Source organism: Plecotus auritus, assembly GCF_963455305.1.
Source record: "Plecotus auritus genome assembly, chromosome: 3".
NCBI classification, from domain to species: domain Eukaryota; kingdom Metazoa; phylum Chordata; class Mammalia; order Chiroptera; family Vespertilionidae; genus Plecotus; species Plecotus auritus.
The window spans coordinates 223,362,862-223,382,860 of record NC_137772.1 but is presented as its reverse complement, the minus strand read 5'-3'; the positions used below and the strand labels follow the sequence as shown (position 1 = coordinate 223,382,860).

At 50.7% G+C, this 19,999-nt stretch overlaps 3 protein-coding genes across 3 annotated transcripts; 1 reads left to right on the top strand and 2 right to left on the bottom strand.

Moving 5' to 3' along the window:
- Window positions 1-73: 73 nt before the first annotated feature.
- NDUFA6 (NADH:ubiquinone oxidoreductase subunit A6) lies at window positions 74-6,303 on the top strand. Its single transcript, XM_080660700.1, has 3 exons — window positions 74-263; window positions 5,286-5,401; window positions 6,099-6,303. The coding sequence occupies exons 1-3, from the start codon at window positions 125-127 to the stop codon at window positions 6,228-6,230; spliced, it is 387 nt and encodes a 128-aa protein (XP_080516826.1). The 5' UTR covers window positions 74-124; the 3' UTR covers window positions 6,231-6,303.
- A 1,010-nt stretch (window positions 6,304-7,313) lies between these two features.
- On the bottom strand, window positions 7,314-12,505 carry SMDT1 (single-pass membrane protein with aspartate rich tail 1). The gene is made up of 3 exons (XM_080662790.1): window positions 10,840-12,505; window positions 8,830-8,970; window positions 7,314-7,548 (listed from the first exon to the last, which is right to left on the bottom strand). The coding sequence occupies exons 1-2, from the start codon at window positions 11,017-11,019 to the stop codon at window positions 8,833-8,835; spliced, it is 318 nt and encodes a 105-aa protein (XP_080518916.1). The 5' UTR covers window positions 11,020-12,505; the 3' UTR covers window positions 7,314-7,548; window positions 8,830-8,832.
- A 1,123-nt stretch (window positions 12,506-13,628) lies between these two features.
- PHETA2 (PH domain containing endocytic trafficking adaptor 2) lies at window positions 13,629-15,055 on the bottom strand (the record flags this gene model as incomplete). The annotated part of the gene is made up of 2 exons (XM_080661162.1): window positions 14,964-15,055; window positions 13,629-14,421 (listed from the first exon to the last, which is right to left on the bottom strand). Exon 2 carries the CDS (start codon window positions 14,406-14,408, stop codon window positions 13,629-13,631), a length of 780 nt encoding a protein of 259 aa, XP_080517288.1. The 5' UTR covers window positions 14,409-14,421; window positions 14,964-15,055.
- Between the last annotated feature and the right edge of the window lie 4,944 nt (window positions 15,056-19,999).

Sequence of the window (19,999 nt, the reverse complement as noted above, 5' to 3'; positions counted from 1 at the left end):
CCCGCCCACCCGTGGGATTTAGGGGCGTGGCCTTCAATTTTAGCCAATAAGCAAAGACTTTCGTCCTTCGGCCGCACTAGTGTGTTGAAAGGGGGCGGGATTGGGAAGTGATTTCTTTAGCAAGATGGCGGCGAGCGGCGTCCGCCGAGCGGCTGCTGCGGCCAGCACCTCGGTGAAGCCCATTTTCAGTCGGGACATGAACGAGGCCAAGCGGAGGGTGCGCGAGCTCTACCGCGCCTGGTATCGGGAGGTGCCGACCACTGGTGAGAGGCATCGGCGTACGCGGGGCACCGGAGGCAGCCGCTCAAGGTCGCAGCCCTCCGGCCTCTGATTTCTCTCGGGTCTGGCAGAGGCGACCCCACGTGTTTCAGGGGAGGAGGGTCACCGAGCCTTGGTGGACCCGACCTGGCAGTGGCGCCGGGGTCAGACCACCTGTATCCAGCATTGCTTATAGGCCCCCCTCGGCGCTTTGACTCCCATGCCCGCCCCCCCGCCTCTCCCCTCCCCTTTCCCCCGGTAATTCCAAACGAAACCCTGGGAGGGAGAGCAGGGACTGTCAATGACATACTCACCGTATAGGGGAGGGAACTGAGGCACGGAGAGGCGAAGTGGCTGCCCAAAGTCCAGAGCTAGCCTGGTGGATCTGGAACCCAAAGGCAACGCCAGCTTCAGAACATGTCCCACGCCCCTGGGTTACCTGTATAGCCCAAGTGGCTGTAGGGCTGGGCGATCATCTGGTTCCCACATCTCTCACAAAAGAAGAAACTGAACCAGAGAAGGGAAGTGACTTTCCCAAGGTCATCCATGTCAGGGATGCCTTTTCCCTCCAGTGAGGTGTTCGCCCCTCCCCCTTCAACCTCCAAGTCTTGCTCCCTATGCTGTTTCTGCCTGCCCCTAGTGATCCTTAGGAACTCCTCCCCGCGACCCCCTGGTGGCCTGCCCTCTACTACTTCAGAACTGCAGTCACCTAGATGTCAGAGAACCAGTCTGTTCACCTGATGTATTCAGTATAAACCGCAGGGTGCAGAGACTGTTTCCTTATCATGGCATCCCCTCCTCAGTGCTTCCCACCCACTGTACCCGATGAAAGAAAGGCTGGGGGAAAGCCCTCTAAACTGTCAAGGGCAGTCAGTACTCATGTCAGGGCCTGGATATTTTATTTCATTGACTTAGTGTGTGCTAATGCAGACCATCACTGCTAGTCTGAGAGGGAAAGTGTTTTTAAGCTACCCGGAGCACCATAGCACCTCTTCCCGGCTGCTACTTCCCGGCCTGTGTGTGACGAGTAGAATGTGGTGGCTGCTGAACTTACCTCCAGACCTTGCTCCTTACTTGCCGTGTGACCTTGGGCAAGTGATTTCACCTTGCTGTGCCTCAGTTTCCTCATCTATCAAATGAGGATAATAGTACCTTCTTCCAAGAGTTACCATATTAAAGAGGTTAATATATCTAGGGTATCTAGAGTGCTTAGGATAGGGCCTGGCACTCCTTAAACGTTGGCTGCTACTGTTTTTTTATTGTTATTATCACTATTATTTATAGGGCTTACCCTAGCAGAAGCCTCCTGTAGAAGTTCTCTTAAGGATAGGAACTGTGCGCCACACTGTCCCTGTCCTCAAGCTGACTTTGAGAAATTGTGGATGACCAGAACTTAAACCCACAGGACCCTAGGGAAGAAGGAACTTGAGAGAACTACTGGTTCAGGGATTGCAAGTTCAAATGCCTTCAGGGGACAGGTGGATAATAGGTATGGGGAGTGTGTATTAAATTCAGATGTTTCAAAACATAATGCTTGCCTAGAGTGCCCAGACCATTTCTTGTTACAGGGAGGAGTGGGAGGTAGGGAACAGTTGAAATTGATTTACACTAGGGTTTCTCAATAGCCACATTTGTGCTGGATAATTCTTTTTTTAAGAAAAATGTATTTTATTGATTTTTTACAGAGAGGAAGGAAGAGGGATAGGGAGTTAGAAACATCAATGAGAGAGAAACATCAATCAGCTGCCTCTCGCACACCCCCTACTGGGGATTTGCCCGCAACCAGGGTACATGCCCTTGACTGGAATCGAACCCGGGACCCTTCAGTCTGCAGGCCAACACTCTATCCACTGAGCCAAACTGGTCAGGGCAATGTGCTGGATAATTCTTTGTTTTAGGGGGCTGCCCTGTGCATTGTAGGATGTTAGCAACATCCCTGGCCTCTACCCACTAAATGCCAAGAGCATTCCCCCCTAATTGTGACAAACCAAAATACCTCCAGACATTGCCATATATGGGGCAGGGGGTGGCAAAGTCCCCACTGGTTTGAGAACCACTGATTTAGACCAAAGAACAATTCAGCAGGCTATAGCTTAGGCTGCTCCTTTTTGCCTTCCTAAGGCCTTTCTCACTGGTGGAAGGTTGTGTTCAGGGGTTAGGATGCCAGGAAGGCGCCTAGGACAAAGCTATGGAATTTGTCTCTTGAGAACAAAGGTTCTTAAGCTGGAAGGATGGGCATTCAGGGATCTGTGAACTGACATCATAAGCAAAACTTTGCATTTGTGCATGTGACATTTTCCGGGCAGGTGGTTCAGGAGGTCATGAGAATGGGAGTGATGGGCACCAGCTCCCTCGTATGTCTAGGGGCACCTTGTTTTTTTCCTACAGTGAGGAATCTGATATAAAGATGCAAGGGTTATACTGATAGCAGAGGAAGAGTCTTCCTATTTCTTTCCTTCAAAGAGTACCAATTGTAAATTTTAAAACAACACAAGAAACACCCTGGATCCCAGGCCCAAGTTTGCCAGGGACCAGCAGTATGACCTCAGGCAAGTCTGCACAGTGCTCCAGGGGAGCGGCTGCCAACCTTTCAGACCTCAAGTGGTCCACGGACCACCGGTTGGCAACCGCTGCTCTAGGCCTCACTCCCCCACCCCTATCCCAAGTGGTAAGATACTAAATTCTAGGGTCCACACTGGTTTATTTTTGTGTCTCTTATTGTCCCTTTGTTCACCATTTTCTAAAATTCCTAATGTGATACTGTAGTGTTTTAACAGCCAGCTCTCTGGAGGGAAACCTAGATGTATGATGTTTTTCGTTTTCCACGGAAATACTCCCACCATGGTTGATGTTAAGCTACTGAAGTGAAGTTAGCAAAGGCAGCAGATTTGGGGACAGATGCGTAGAATTGGCTTCCCATGGGAAACTGCTCCAGCGGCCACTGGCTATGGAGTTCTTTCTACCGTCTGATCCTCAGTCCTGTCCGCTCTGTGAACACTTACTGACCTATGAAGCTGGGATGCAGTTTCTCCTATTCAAATTCTGCTATTGTGTATTTATTCCGTGTTTGGATCAGAAACATTGTCTTTGTGGCATGGCATAGTATTTCCTCAGCAGAAGCTGTTTTTCTGTTACTGTCACTAAGTTAAGAGTATAGTTAAAAATTCAAGCTTTATTATTCCTTCAGTCGGTCACTAATGAGCTCTCAATAGTGGTTTTCAGAGCTGGCTGTGACAGTTCTCTAGACTGGAATGGATATGTCGCAGGAATGACCACGACACAAGGTACCTCACCAAATGAGCACACGCCCAGCCTATCCTGAGAGCCTGGTTTGTGCTGTGCATTCAGCTGGTGGGCCCCTCTTCTATCCTTACCAGTGGCCCGGTGCACGAAATTTGTGCACATTAAAAGGTGATTAGAGGAAATATCTTAATATTGCTATTTGCCCTTTCTCTATAATAGTAGTGTCAGAGATGAAAGAAAATTAGTAAAATGTATATGAAAATCTTTCTCCTGTCAGAGTCTGGGGCGCACTGCTGGACCCAGAGTCAAGTCCCCGCCCACCTGCGGCACCTCAAAATCACACGAGACCCAGACCCGGCTGGTGCCACCCTTGTCAAGCCCTGCTGGGCAGGGGGCACAGCCTCAGGGCCATCATCAAGCCCCTCAGGGCTGTCATCAAGCCCCGCAGGGTTGGGGACGCAGCTTCAGGTCCCCCGTCAAGCCCCGTTGGGCGGAGGGCGCAGCCTCAGGTCTCCTGGCCCGGTGCCAGGGTGGGTGGCAAGGCCTGAGGTCCCCTGGCCTGGCACTGGGGCGGGGGGCACGGCCTGAAGTCCCCCGTCAAGCCCTGCTGGGTGGGGGGCATGGCCTGAGGTCCCCCGGCCTGGCACCAGGGCGGGGGGCATGGCCTGAAGTCCCCTGTCAAGCCCTACCGGGAGGGGGGCACAGCCCCAGGTCCCCTGCCCCAGCCCAGCACCACGCAGCCTCAAGTCCCTGCTGATTGCTTGTTAAGGCTCGTTTCAGGAACTCAACCACTGCTGTGGGTGCAAAACCCAGCCTCTGCTGTGGGTGCTGCCATCTTTGTGACAGTGTGATGGTCAATTTGCATATTCCCTCTTTATTAGATAGGATTGCACCTACTACACAAGGCTTTGTTCATGCCCTTGTTATCAGCAAATCCACTGCAGGCTGACTGCCTGGGATGAGAATACAAATGACTGCAATCTAATTTTCAAAGGACATCCATGAGCTTCACATGAAGTCCAGGTCATTGAGTCTCTGCCATTGTTTTAGGCACATATTTAACCAGGGATTGCTAAATATTTGCATTCATGGATAGCAGTCCCTCTAATTAAATTTTAAGACCAAGAGAACAGGACCTACGTCAAACTTCTCTCTTCTTCCCCCAGTAACCTAACATGGTAGTGCTAGCTGGATCGAAGCCTTCCCTACCTGCACAAACCCTCAGCATTCTCCCTCAACTCTAAGTTTGTATGATGCACAAACCTACACCCCATCATTTTACCTTAATTCCAACCTGTTATCTTTTGGCAAATGTTCCATATAATGATAATACTAATTTATTGAGGGTGTATTCCATGCCAGGCACTGTTCTAAGCACCTTGCATTGTTAGAATCCTCCCAACAGCTCTGGAGTTAAATGTGCCATTATTGTCCTCACTTCATCATATATAATGCTCTCAGGCCCATAGAAGTTAACGTACACAGGGATACGTTGCTGGTAAGTGACAGAGATGGACTTTGAACCCAGGTCGTTCATACATTTGACCTATGCTCTTACTGCCCTTCAAATGCAGTGGCCTTGTCTCCCCAAACAAAATATAAGCTCTTTGGGGGCAAGTCTCACACTTCTTCACATCCTCAAGCACCTAGCTTGGGGTCAGGCTAGTATTTGGTAAGTGAATTGAATGGGCAACCTCTATGTGTTTAATGAATAGCCATAGATCAAAATTTAAAAAACTTGTTTTATCCATATAATTTCTACCCTGGTCATGTTTTCTCTTTAGTGAACTTATTCCAGCTAGACATCTCTGTGAAACAGGGACGGGATAAAGTCCGAGAAATGTTTATGAAGAATGCCCACGTCACAGACCCCAGAGTGGTTGATCTTCTGGTCATTAAGGTAACTGACCCTCCCTGACCGATTTAAAAGAACGCCCAACTTGTCCAGAGCTTCCCAGTCTTCCCAGATGAACATTTTGTTTCCAAGTTTAAAAAGCAACTGCTGGGTCAGCAACTGTCGCCTGGAACAGTTGAACTTGGAGGTTATCACCTGGTTAAAGTGACTATGAGATTGTTCAAGGGAAAATCCATCCGGGCTTGCATTTGATAACTAAAAAAGGTATAGGGATGAAAGTTTGAACTCTTCTTCAACCCTTCCCTAGAGGTTACTGCTTCACCTGGTTGCCAGCTTACAGCTCAAAGAGGCTGGCTGGCTGGCTGAGGCCTGTGTACATGGGGTCGAATCCTGGCCCTGATTCTGTCTCTGATCAGTCATGAGCATCAATAGGAGGAAGCTTCAGCATGTTAAGCAGAAATGTAAGTTAAGCCTGTCAGGTTAGGCGTCATGGGGCAGGGGCCCACTGACCTGAAGTTTCTCCTTAGACCAGTCCGCCACAGTTAAGGAATATTTGAAAGCCCTCAGAGATCACTTAGTCCAACACCTGTTTTCAGATGCAGAAACTGGTCTAGACAGAGTACATTCCTTACCCAAGGTCACTCAAGTCCGAGTCAGAGCAGAAAATAGAATCCTGGCCTTCAGGGTTGTATTCCTGTCACTGGCCCACTCTGACTGAAGACCTCTCCCCTCACCTGTGCAGGGAAAGATGGAACTGGAGGAAACGATTAAAGTGTGGAAACAGCGGACACACATTATGCGGTTCTTCCACGAAACAGAAGCTCCAAGGCCCAAGGATTTCCTGTCCAAGTTCTATGTTGGCCACGACCCATGAAGTCATTCAGTGGAAGGTGCATGTTGATATTTAAACACTTTATAGTACAAATAAACTCCATATACGATGGTCACTTTGTGACAGGATTCCATTGGTGAACCAATGGGAAGCTCCGTTTCTCTTACTTTTTGCCTGAACGAGTGGGGTAGGGGTATACACACCACCTGTTCGTTGCCTTTTCCTGAAGTGTGGGGTTACCTGTAAATGGGTGGGTTCTCTTCTCAGAGCCTTGCACGTGGTAAACAGGAAATACAGGCCATCTGCTCAGAACCTGTCATACTGCGTATGAGGCTGGATGGCTTCGTTAATGTAGCTGTGATGCTACAGCCCCCAGGATTGGATGGTTAGTGTCACCACACCGATTACCCACATTAGCCATTTCTTGCTGTCGGAGAGGGGTGAGAGCAGCTCTAAGGCACGGAAGTGGAGAACACAAACTGGGCTATTTCCCCCTGGGTTTTGAAGGAAGTGGCTGATCAGAGGCCGAACCTCTCTATTTGCAACAAGCACGAGTCCTTAACTTCCTACTCAATGAGGCTCCCCACTAGGGACACGGATGTTCAGTGCACACCTGGAGAACAAATATCCCAACTGTTTTTGCAAACGGTTGCAGCTTTAAAGTGACAATAAATGTTGGGCCAGGTGAAAGAAGTGACCTCTGCTTTGGACAGCAGTCTTCTGCGTTCCTTCCCTGGCGGTCTAAAAGCTGGAGAGGGGCTCACTATATAGTCACCCTTACGATTCCCAAATTTTTCAGCACCAAGATTCTATTTTCATCTAAGAAACTAAGTTTTAAAATCACCATTTTAATATTTTGTAGTTTTAAACTAACAACCAAAGCTATGATAGATTGGCGTGTGACAATTAGCCAGTGTTATTAGCCTGTGCAGCTTTCCTGAGGGAAAAGAGTTCCTGTTGGGGTTTTGTAAATCATGAAAACAGGTGCCAGGCCCCATAATTATGGACCCATAAGGGCCTGGAGACCCTGGGTTGTAAATCAAAGGCCTCTTAGAGAACAGCAGACAAGAAACTGCACAGCTAGAACCTACTCATACTGAGAAATGCAGCCATCACTCATACATAGTTGGTATCTGTCATGTTTATTCACCATCTGGCTATGCTCAGTGGACTGCACATCTTGGGGAACCTCCCAGAGCCTGGGACAAAGGGCTGTGGTCATGGACCTTGCAGGAGGCTTCACTGGAGTTGGGAGGCTGAGGGCTCTCCCTAGTCCCTTCTGCTGATAGGCAAGGAGGAGAGGCTAAGCATCACCATTTCTTGATTCAGTCAGGGCTTTCTCTTCCCTGAACTTCATGACCTGTAAGAAAGGAAAGCAGCAGTGAACTGGGCAGCAGAGCAGCCCTTTATCCACATACTGAAAGAGAATTCGAGTGAGAGAAGCAGTTTTCAGTAAATGTGGTTATTCATTCGTACATTTACTAAGCATTCACCACAGACCAGGCATAGGGGCCCTAAATGTGTAAAAACCATGTTCCCTGCCAGCAAGAAGCTCATAATCTAGTAGAGTTTGGGGTGTATATGTTTAAACACATAATATGGAGGATCAACAAAGCGGTACTGGCCAGTCAGAAGGAGCAGTCACTTTCAAATGGAGAAATGTGGGAAGACTTTATCAAAGATAATGAAGAACTGGTGGAAATGGAGCAGTGGGACATCGCCTTCTAAGTGGGAGGAACAATGAGCCAGTGCTTGGGAGTGAGTAATTCAAGAAATGGTGAGTACTAAGGATAGGTGTGAGGTTGGGAACATGGAAGATGAGGCTAGAATAGGTGTGACCAGATCATGGCAAGCTTTGAATGCCAGACTAAAGAATCAGGAGTGTCTTTATCTATGACAATAACGCAGCCACACAACGCATATCAGAGCACCAGACGTCAACACAAGGAAGCTGAATGGGACATGTACTGGGGAAGGGTTATGAACATGGTGACCATGTACAGGCTGTGCTGGTGCAGAGCTTGGTAGCTAGAGCTGTCCATGGTGAGAATCTACAGTTTCTAAATTCCAGTTTAAAGCACTGAAATGAAGCTGTTTGTGGTGGGTGTGTAAGGCGTATTAAACTGTCGAGAAAATTTTGGGCTGTTGAGAATGAGGCACATGAAGGGCAAATGAGCCCTGGCTGGTGGCTCAGTTGGAGTGTTGTCCCGTACAATGAAAGGCTGCAGGTTCGGTTCCTGGTCAGGACACATACCTAGTTTGTGAATCACCAGTTGGGGTAGGTACGGGAGGCAACTGATTAATGTTTTCCTCTCACTCTGTTCCTCTATCTTTTAAAAATTAATAAAAACATATCCTCCGGTGAGGATAAAAATAAATAAATAGGTAAGAGATTAAATTAGATAGACAGTCTGGCTGTGGTCCAACCTAGTTGGAAGAAACCCCAGTGAATTTGTAAGTCAATAAGACAGTTTCCCTCATCCAAAATAGAGAAGAGGCAAAATAAAAACAGTAGCCACCAAATGAGTCTATTCATTAAAGGCCTGCACTTCTCTTCAACTATCCACCAGGCCAAACTACCAGTTCAGACTCCACCCCCTTCCTGCTCCTGGTCCATGTAGGGGAACAGCAACCAACTTACCTGTTAGTCGTCATCATCGTCGTCCTCTGGGACAAAAATGTCATGCTCCTCAAGTAGAGCGGCAAAGTTCTTGCTAATGAGCGTCCCCACATAGAGAAAGGGGATCACAATGGAGAACACACGGAGAAGGCCGAAGGACATCTGCAGAGGGTCAGAGTGGTGACTGTGAGCTCCAGGGCCCCCTGTGGCAGGACTGCAGAAGGCCTGGCCCTCCAGGGTCACTCCCTCTTATGGACTCCAGCCCCATCATAAACAACTTGACTTTAAAGTTCTTGGGAAAATTCAGAGCGAAAATTAGAAGAAGAGATAAAGTGATTTTATGGCCATCAAAATGGATACCAAAAAGGAAAGATAAAGGTATTGTAGACATCTGAAAACTGGAGCACATGCCCTGGCTGGTGTGGCTCCGGCGGCGTCCATATACTGAAATGTTGTGGGTTTGATTTCCAGCCGGGGCACTTATAGAAGGCAACCAATCTATGTTACCTCTCACATCAATGTTTCTCTCTACTTCTTCCCCCCTCTTTAAAATCAATAAGCAAGTCCTGGGTGAGGATTAAAAAATAAAATAAAGCTCGGCCAGTGTGACTCAGTGGTTGAGCTTCGACCTATGAACACATGCCAAGGCACATGCCAGAGTTGTGGGCTTGATCCCCAGTGGGGGGGGGGGGTGCAGAAGGCAGCTGATCAATGATTCTCTCTTATTGATATTTCTATCTTTTCCTCTCCCTTCCTCTGAAATCAGTAAAAATATATTTTTAAATAAAATAAAAATTGGAGCACAATATGGTAATTGTTTACAGATACCTATAGAGAAACAGGTGAGAAAGTACTAAGAGGGCTAGACTCTGGAAGTAAAATTCAGTTTTACTTGAAGACACTAAATACATGAAAATGGATTATAAAAAGATGTACAATGAAGGGATATTCTTTAGAGTTCTTGAAATAACAGGTTTCCTAGTGGCAAATTTGATTTCACCAAATTAAAATGTAGAAACAGGTGTGTTTTGAAAAGTGAGCATGTTTTTTACACTGAAAGTCTAACTTTTTAAATGGACTGGGCTGTCTCGTAAAATCTCAACATTTCCTCTTGTATTTTCCTATGGGGTTTCACACATTTTTTCAGCTATGCCTTTTTATAAGGCATCTCTTCCCCAACATGCACCCTGCACCTTCCTGCGTCTTGCTATGAAACAGCCCTGAACTCACCTGTCAGTGTGAACTAGCATAGGCCAGCCTAGCTTTTAAGAATGTTTGTTTTGTAACCCCCACACGGTTTTGGGAGTCAAAAAGCAAACTTGTTTGGTAGAAGGCGTGTTTACATTTTACTTAGAAAACCCCAGGCTATTGAGGACATGTGAAAGCATTCAGTGATGGAAAAAACAGGACCTGATGGAGGCTGTACTAGCAGGAAACCAGTTTCCAGGACCAAACTCAGCTGCTAGTTTTGGACACCATTCTGTCCGCCCCCGACTCCCCGCCCCCTCCGTCCCAGTCCTTCTTCATTTGTAAGAACGAGGGTAATAATCTCCTGCACACCTCTCAGGACTTCAAATCACATGACTTAAGTACTAAGTCAAAACTCATAAAAAAGGTAAGTCCCGTCCCACCTACACTTCATTTACAAAGTCCTTTTATAATTCGTTATGTGATCCCATCAACTCTGAGGTAGACAGGGCAGAGAGGTTACAGAATCTGTCTATATTGGACTCATAAAGCCGAGTCTTCTGGCACCAGAGATGGATCTAGACACCGCGCTCCTAAAGATAGCTAGTACAAAATGCTCTGTTTTCTTCAGTCTCTATACACACCCAGATCAACACTGGGACCTAACCCCCACTTCCCACCAGTCAAAATTAGCGCATTAGCGCAAAACTGTCCTTGATCCGTCTTCCGGTTTAAGACGGCCGTTTGATTGGCCATTGCTCCTATCAATCAAAGTCGACCCGCACACATTTCGCACTACGATTGGCCTCGGCACCTTTGCCCCGCCTCCAGGCAGACACTCACTTTCACGGGCTTGGGCAAAATGGCGCCGCTGCGAGTAACGATGACTGACCTCGACGGTACCAGGCTTCGACCTGAGCCGCCCCGTCCGGCGGAGATATCTTTCTTCAAGCTCGGTCCTCTCCGGAGAGCCCCATATTGGACAGATGCCAATACCAGCCAGCGAGCCGCTCCGGACGCCATCCCCGGAACCCGGACCCCAGCGCCTGGCCCCAGCGACGCCCTCCGAAAGAACGCTGCCTCAATCCTCGCGAGGCTTTCGGAGCAGACGAGAGACCTAGCCTCACCGTCGCGCAGTGCGCCTAGTTCCAGTTGCGGTGGGAGGGAGGCATTTGTCACGGGCCAGCCGGACGTCGTGACGTCACGAGGACGCCGCCATAGCCCAGGCGGGGTAGGCGGGCGGTGAGTTAGGGTCGGCGGGAGGAACTCGTCAGGTTTTTTCAGTTTCCCACCAGGACAATTTGGCCGAGCAGCCCTCGGGTGATTGTTGAAATAAACTTGAGTAACCGAAGTGAGGAATAAAGAACGTAGTGTTTTAATCGTACAAAAATTACTGTAACAATAAGAAAGATAGAGGCCTGGAATGTCTATAAAACAAGGCTGTGAGCTTCCGTTTAGGCTGGGAAGGCAGCCCCTCCTCTTTGGAAACCAGTCGGGCAGGAACAGGTCCTGGGCCCTGGGCCCGCATTCCAGCCTCCTGGCCTTTGCTAGTAGAGGCTCCGAGCCTCAGCCTCTAGGCCAGTGGTTCCCAACTGGGCAGGGGGACAAGTTGATTTTTAAGGGGGGCAATTCGAGAGTTATTATCAGTGAATTTTGTGCATTTCTTATGGTTCTGGGGGCCTCATATACAGTCTATAAATATATATTGTGACATATTTATGCGTTTCAGTTCTCTTATGTTTTGAAACTTTATTTGCTATTTTTTCATATCACTTCCTATTACTTTTTTACTAATTTCTTCCTCAGTATGTCTACTGTCCTTTCGTTCTTTTATTTTTCTTTCATGGATGCCATGTTCTTTGGAAGCTTGTTTAGACCAAGTTAATGGCCTTTCAGGCTTCCTCCACGTGCATAGGAGTCACTCTTTGAATAATAAGAATTCCATGTCACGGGGAGGGGGGCATCAGGACCTTAGAGATGCTTAGGGGGGGCTCGGCCAAGAAAAGGTTGGGAACCCCTGCTCTAGGGCTAGTTGGGCCCCAGCGATAGAAGCTAAGGGGCAGATTGTGTGTAGTGGGGGTGGGGGTGTTCTCTGCTCAGTCTCTGCATCTCCCATCTAGCCCCTGCCACCATGCCCATAGGGCTGTGGTCGGCAAACTGCGGCCCGCGAGCCACATGCGGCTCTTTGGCCCCTTGAGTGTGGCTCTTCCACAAAATACCACGGCCTGGGCGAGTCTATTTTGAAGAAGTGGCGTTAGGAGAAGTTTAAGTTTAAAAAATTTGGCTCTCAAATTTCAATTGTTGCCGAAACCGGTTTGGCTCAGTGGATAGAGCGTCAGCCTGCGGACTGAAGGGTCCCAGGTTCGATTCCGGTCAAGGGCATGTACCTTGGTTGCGGGCAAGTCCCCAGTAGGGGGTGTGCAGGAGGCAGCTGATCGATGTTTCTCTCTCATCGATGTTTCTAACTCTCTATCCCTCTCCCTTCCTCTCTGTAAAAAATCAATAAAATATATTTTAAAAAAAAATTTCAATTGTTGTACTGTTGATATTTGGCTCTGTTGACTAATGAGTTTGCCGACCACTGCCATAGGGCATCAGCCTAGGCCTCTGGCTCTATAGAGCCAGCCACTTTGCCTCCCAGAATAATCAAAAAAGGAAACATTTGGCCTGCTAGTGAGAGTGGCAATGAGAGGGTCTTGGCAGGTACACACTGGGTGACAAGCAGGACTGTGAACAAGTTCCCAGGTGGTTTCAGGAGCTGGAACACCTCTTTGGGAGCCAGGCAGGAGAGGGTTTATCACAGGTTACCAGCAGCCCTGTGCCCAAGCTCCTGGAATGCCCAGGACTGAGAACCACACAAAACGAACAGGCTTTCCCTGGGGAGCCACACTGCCTGCCCACCTCTTCAGCCTCCCTCTGGGCAGCCCCGGGAGCTGGCAGCTGCGTACCCAATGCAGTCAGGATTTCTGCTGACATAGAGCTACCAGTCCCTCCTGGGTCAGCATCCAGCACCGCCTGTTGCCAGGATAGCCAGGAGAGAGAGGACGGGGCTCCAGCACTTTCTGAGCAGAGTACATCCCTCTGTGTTGGCTGGAGGCCTTCTCCCACCAAAGGACCCTCCCAGACTGTAGATGGGGGTCACATGCCCCGTCTCCCCACCACTCAGGAGAGCGTAGCCCCAGAAACCCCAGGATGTAACAAATCCACTTTCTCTGATACTGTCAGTCTGAAGCCAACACTGCAGCCAACTTCTCGTTTTTAAATGTACACAAAACTTCCCATGCTGGAAATGGTGGCTGGGTCTGGCCTGTAGGTGAAAGGCAAGATGGCCTGTAGGCACGTAACATTCCCTACTTTCTCCATTTCATTACTATCCCCTAAGAGAGGGGCAGTCCACCGCAGTGTCAGGAGACTTGGGCACCCCTCTGTGACTGCTGAGCAAGCCCCCTTTGCTCTCTGGGCCTCAGGAAATAAAGGGGTGACAAGTAATGATTCCTCAGTTCTCTCCAGGTATGAGGGTGGATCTGGAACCTGGAGAACCCTAAAAGAAGCAACTTTGGAAACAAACATCAAACGCCTAAAAAAAGCATTGGCCCTGGTGTCCTGACCAGCAGGACCCAAAGGGTCCAGGTTCAGGGCTTATCCTGTTGCTCACATTCTGGCTGGCTCCCCCGGGCCCTCTGCTGCCACCCCCGCCTCAGCTCCAGGATCTCCTGGCCGTACCAGTCGTGCAGGGTGGAGAAGCAAGAGGTCTCAGGGGACACGGGGCTCTGGCCCCTGCCTAGGAGGAGGCTGGCAGGGCCCTGCAACTCACATTCTGCCAAGCTCCGCCCTGCTGGCCGGCTGCCCCCTGCGTCCACCAAGCCCATAGGGCTGTACTCCCTGGAGAGGGTGTGGCCGTTCTCCAGGCCCCGAGACAACTGGTCAGGAGGCTGGGTCTTACAGGGGCTTGGAACGGCCTTCCAGGATGAGTGGCGATGCAAGGCCAGGCTCTGGCGGGCATCACGCAACTGGTTCTCCAGCTCGCGCACCACCAGGCGCATGTAGCCAAAGCTTGCCCGGGACAGCGCCTTCACCCAGGCCTCCTGGGCTGCCGGTCCATCAGCAGCAAGCAGGTATGGACGCACACCAGGGGCGTTGAAGCAGATGATGAAGGCAAACTCCTCGGGCACGGGAGCCTCGGCCAGTTCCACCGTGCAGCCCTCCAGCACCACCAGCCCCAGAGGGGCCCGGGCCTCGCGGCTCTCAAAGGAGAACAGCAGGTTGCCCTTGAGGACAAACCAGCACCTTCGGCCAGTGCCACTGGGGGTGGGTGGAGTCCCTGGGCCCCCCCAAGTGCGCAGGAAGCCCCTGTGGTCTGCTGGGGAGTTGCTCAGTGCATAGTGGGCCACACTCCTCTCGTTCAGCTTCATGGCTCCATAAGAACTGTGAGGCAAGAGAGGTGGCCATGGGTCAGAGAGGGAGGTCGCCCCCGTGTCCCTGTGGGGAAGAGTGCTGGCTCTGGAGGAGGCTTGGGCCCAGCCCTGTGGCCTCTGCTCCCTTGCTGTTTGCTCGAGGCTCTCGGTGGCTTCATCTGTGAAAATAGCTGGTCTCCCCCGCCTTTCTCTCAAAGGGTTGTTGTGAGGGTCATGAAAAAAACTGGATGTCAGAGGACTCAGAGAAAAGGAGAATGTGATCGTATCAGACCAGGCGGTATGGCAGGGTTTTGACACAGCTTTTTAAAATCCAAAGGAACTGGCCCAGCTGAGCTGAAATGGACCCCAAGTCTATTGAAACCATTGTGCTTAAACCATCCCCTAATCTGGGGACCCCTTAGTGCCAACCCTGAGGTCAGACCTCCAGGGCATGGAAAACTGAGGCAGGGAGCCGTGAAGGTGAACTGCACACAACCACATGGCCGGTAGGAGCGCAGCTTGGTCTCATCCCCTCACACCTCTGGGGACAAGCCTTGGCAATGACGCACTTACCAGCAGAGCTTCCTAGGGGGAGGCACGGGCCTCTCTTGTCTGGCCACAAGGCTCAACCACTTGACCACGTGATTTCCAGTGCGCCTGCAAAATAATTCTCAAACCCAGTCAACCTATCCTAAAGGATGAGAACTCTTTTAACTTTGGGGCCCAGTAAAACCACTGCCTCCTCCAGGAAGCCTGCCCAGGCCCCTGATAATCCCCTACCAAACCACCTACCCAGGCCAGGCTCCTAGGAGCAATCAAGGGGCGGGTTCCTGTTGTCTTGCCCCTCTGAGGCTCCTTGCCCTCTGGGGCTCCGTCACTGTTAAGTGCCCTCATAGCTTCCGTTTATTCCCTTCTGGCGCTCCTCCGTTTACTTGTGGGCTTTAATTTAATCACCTGATCAGAGAGGCCGCCCTGAGCACATTATCTAAGCTGCTGCTGACCACCAAGGTGGTCTGATCCAGGATGGCCCCTTGTTTTAATTCCCTTCATCCCGCACAGACTCCTTTGTGCTGACAGTGCTGCCCCCAGCCTCAGGGTGCCTAGACGGGGACTTGGCTTGTCTCCAGGGATAACCCCAATACCCAGCCCGCACAGGGGAGGCCCTCGGGAAGTATTGAGGTAACTGGGAATACAACAGTGGGCAACACAAAGGCCCTCCCTCCCGCAGCCTACATTCCAGCGGGGAGACACACTGTAAACAAAAACAAACAATGTATTAAAAATAATTGAATACTAAATTATGTAAGGACCGGTCACGATGAGGGCTGAGAGAGAAATAAACTGGGTCCTGGGATGGGGAGGGGTCGTTCTAGAAGTGGGGGGGAGGGGGGTCCGCGGAGGAGTTGGAGATCAGAGAAGTTTGCTGGAGAAGTGGCCTCACCCAGCCCCGGGCGCCGCGTGCCAGGGAGGATGCTCCCCCTAAAACCCGCCCAGGATTGCAAGCCCGGCCGCACACTCGGCGGGAGGCCGCTGCACCGGTTTCCCCGGCTTCTTTTATTCGAGGAGCAGCGGGCTAGGGCGAGGACCGACCGGCCGGGGCCGCCGCGGAGAGCCCTGAAGCAGGGGCAGCGGCGCTGGGAACTCCCCGCGCGCGCCTTAGCCCGGGCGCCCCCGCGCTCTCGGTTTCCCGGTGGCGCAAAGGGGCTGTCCCGCCACGTCCCCGCGGGCCACGCCTTCCCCGGGCCGCTTCCTCCCGGAGCCTAGGCGGGTGGCCCAGTCTCGGACCCTGCGCTTCCGCGGCGCCGCGAACTTGGTTGCGGCAGCCGGGGGACCTGCCTGGGCGGCTCGAGTTGCTGCCCCCTCCCCGCCAGTCCAGGACTCACCAGATGCCCCTTGATCTTCGCTGGAAGGAAACTGAGGCCCGAGAGGCCGAGACCTGCCTGAGCCACAGAGCTGGTCAGTGGCTGGCGGCCTCGAACCCAAGGCCCCGCCTCAGGCCGTCTGTCGTCCTCATACTCATCCACCCCTCACCTCCACCCCCATCCTCCCCGCCCAGAGGGCTCGGAGGCCTTCTCTTCCCCACTCCAGTCCCCCTCTCCTGCCCCGCCCACTTCTCCGCAGAGCCGAGCCCGGGAGGCCCAGCCTGGGAGGCCTCGCCCGGCGCCTCCTCTGGGCGGGCTCCTACTCAGCCTGCAAGGCCCGGCTGAGCTTCCTGGCCACGCAACTGGGCCCCTGGAGTCACCAATTCTTTACTTCTGGGGTTTTCTGTTCCTCCGTGTGCCCCTCCCAATGGCCTGCAACCCCCGCGCCACCCCCAGGCTCTGCCTGGGTCCGGCCCAACGGGTAGGCCTGTGTTGTGTGTTAGCTTAATATGATTTCAAGTCAATCCACTTGCTTATGACTTAAGTGAAGTTGTTTTAATCCACTTGTTTATGACCCCAAAAAAGTTACTTTGATCTAAGTATGAAGTCAGGATGTCATCATTCTACATGTGGAGTCCATAAGCAGCCAGCAGCCCAGCTGCGGATGGGCCCTGCTGGCGGCTTATCCTTAAGGACCTGCGGAGGAGCAACTATGAAAAGGGGGACATTTACTATAAATACTGCGGATGTGAGCACTATTTGAGAGTTTGGTCTGGGCAAAGAGACACTCTGTAACTTAAAAACTCTCCAAAGACCCTTGCGACATTTGCTCCTACCAGTGACCAAGCCAACCCTTGAGGGTGGGGGTTGTGGGGGTTGAGGTGTTAAACCTTGCAGCGGTCTCAGAAGCGCTACTCCTCCGAGCAGCTCAGCCCTCCAAGCTAACACTGGCCTTCTGGTTCCCTAGCAACAGTGCTCTAGCAGCAGGGGACTTTTACTTTTGCGCTGGCAGCTGGAAATCAGCTTTTTAATTGGTCGCTGATTCTCCCGAGTGTAAAAAAAGACACCTCAGATTAAATTCGGACATTATTCCTTCACCTCCCCTTCCTTGCCTGGAACATTCGTGTAATTAATCTGTCATTTTTTTTGGAGGATGGTTTATTAAGAGATATGCTATTGGCTTCTGAAATTATAATTCCCACAATGAACCTGTGCTAAATAAATTGTTGGCAAAGACAGAAGCAGTCTTCAAGGATAACGTTTGCTGCCTGTCCCCACCCCTGCCCCCCAAATGCAGGAGGCTGGGATTTCCCTATGTTCCCGGAAGCCAGTAAGCTCAAATCATGTCTGTGAACTTGTTCCCACCTCAGAGCTTCCCCCCTTGCAGTTCCTGCAGCCCAGAATGCTCTTCTTGCTCAGCCCTACCCCTCAGCTCTAACTGCTCGGGACTCCGTACCAATTATGTCTCAGCTCAAACATCTCCTCCCTGACCGTACTTGTAAAGAAGTCTATGTGGGAGGGGAAGAAAAGTTCCTCTACCCTATAGGTTCTTTCTGCTGGTCAAATAATTAAATCAACACGGGAAAGGTTAACAAGAGAAAAGAGCCAAATTTAATGACATTCCCACACCCATGAGAGATTCAGAGACGCCCACATACACAGAGGTTCAGAGACAGAAAGGTAAAATAAGGTATCCACGATATCCTGAGCTAAGGAATGCGATAAGAGGCCTGGGCTTCAGAGGGGAGAAGAGCTATAAGAATTCACAGATTGATAAGAGGAGCAGATGTTTGCCCTGCCATAGAGATAGGCCATAAAACGTTATACCTGGTAATAACTCTTTTTATGGGCAAGGCTCCTAATTTAAATTCTTCTAGGTAGTTGGGGGGGGGGGTGGGTGCAGAAGTTTCTCCTGAGCCTACAGGGTTTGCTCTGCCTTCAGCTCAAAATAATCCACATGCCAAAGTAGCACTTGATAGGGAGGCCTGTTCTGAACCCTTTCACCTGCCCTTAGTCTATCACATCCCGGGGCTGTATGGCATGCTCACCACAGCACTAACCACTATGGAAAACTCGCCTCACGCTTTTATTTCCTGTGTATTACCTACATCCCTCGCTACATTTTATTCAATTAATAATATAAACCATAATAAATGTGTTAGAAGATAATGCATGGTGTGGAAAACATAGAACATGGTAAGGGAGATGAAATTGTGGGAATGGGGAGGTTGAGTTTTAAATAGGATAATCAGGGTGGGCTTCATCGAGAAGGTGACATCTGAGAAATACTTAAAGGAAATGATGGAGCCAGTCATGCCAGCATCTGGAGGAAGAGCGTTCCAGGCAGAGGGAGCAGCTACTGCAATGGCTCTGAGGCTGTTGTGTCCGAGGAACTGCAAGCAGGCCAGTGTGGCTGGGCAGCAGTGTGGTGGGGGGAGAGCAGCAGGAGGCGGGTCAGAATGTGTAGGTGGGGCTTTGTGAATCTGTGAGGGCTGTTACTCCAGACTGAGATGAACAGACATCACAGGGTCTTGAGTGAGCTGTTTTATTTGTGTGTTTTTTTTGTGTTTTTTTTTTAAATGTATTTTGATTTTTTACAGAGAGGAAGGGAGAGGTATAGAGAGTTAGAAACATCAATCAGCTGCCTCCTGCACACCCCCCACTGGGGATGTGCCCACAACCAAGGCACATGCCCTTGACCGGAATCGAACCTGGGACCCTGGAGTCCACAGGCCGATGCTCTATCCACTGAGCCAAACCGGTCAGGGCTTGAGTGAGCTGTTTTAAAGGGTTAGCCAGGCTGCTGTGGAGAGAATAAATGTGGCTGAAATGTAAGCTGCTGCGCTAATCCAGGCAAGATGGGATGGGGCTGGGAGTAGCTAGATGCCCAGATTCAGAATGCGCTCTGAAGGTAGAGAACAGGATTTGCAGACAGACAATGTGGGGAGTGAGGGAAGAGGAGGCAAGGAGGACTCCAAAGCTTTGACTTGAGCACCTAGAAGGACAGTGGCCATTGCCTGAGATATGGGAGGTGGCAGGTGTTTGGTTTGGGCCCGTTATGTTTGAGATGGTTGTGACTAACCCAGTGAAGGTGCCAAGAATGAAGTGTTTGACCCTAGTAGTTGGTCAATAAAATTTTGATGAATGAAATTGGGAAGAAACATAACAGCGTGCCTGGGCTAGCGTAACAGGTGCCGCAGTGTCAGGTGGTAAGGAATGCCTCCTGGCTTGGCAAGAGCTGTGCCCTCCACCTGCTTTGTTTCCCCCACCCCTTTCCTCCCAAGCTTACGTATTCATCTTCCGCTACAGGTTTTGAGAGTCTTACTACAGATCATGTTTCAGGGTATCCCCTCACTTCCGCTTTTTTAAAAAAAAATATATTTTTATTGCTTTCAGAGAAGAAGGGAGAGGGAACGAGAGAAACATAAACGATGAGAGAAAAATCACTGATCTGCTGCCTCCTGCACGCCCCCAGCCCGGAATCAGACCCGGGACCCTTCAGTCCGCAGGCCTATGCTCTATCCACTGAGCCAAACCAGCCAGGGCTCACTCCCTCTTAACAAAGCCCTCAGCAGACATCCACGCCGCAGCTGTTTGTCGCACGTCTACAGCGTACAGACACTTCTTGCCCACAGGGGCCCGCCCGGCAGAGGAGAAAGGTGTAGCTCCGGGGAGCGGGGGCAGGCGGCCCGGCAGCTTCCTCCTTTGCCCGCGGAGTCAGAGGGAGCCCAAGGGGGCGGGGCTGTG

Coding starts and splice junctions, on each gene's coding strand:
- NDUFA6 (XM_080660700.1), top strand. CDS start 125: ATGGCGGCGAGCGGCGTCCGCCGAGCGGCTGCTGCGGCCAGCACCTCG. Junction 264..5,285: donor TCGGGAGGTGCCGACCACTG/GTGAGAGGCATC, acceptor TTTTCTCTTTAG/TGAACTTATTCCAGCTAGAC. Junction 5,402..6,098: donor TTGATCTTCTGGTCATTAAG/GTAACTGACCCT, acceptor TCACCTGTGCAG/GGAAAGATGGAACTGGAGGA.
- SMDT1 (XM_080662790.1), bottom strand. CDS start 11,019: ATGGCGTCCGGAGCGGCTCGCTGGCTGGTATTGGCATCTGTCCAATAT. Junction 8,971..10,839: donor TTTTGCCCAAGCCCGTGAAA/GTGAGTGTCTGC, acceptor GACCCTCTGCAG/ATGTCCTTCGGCCTTCTCCG.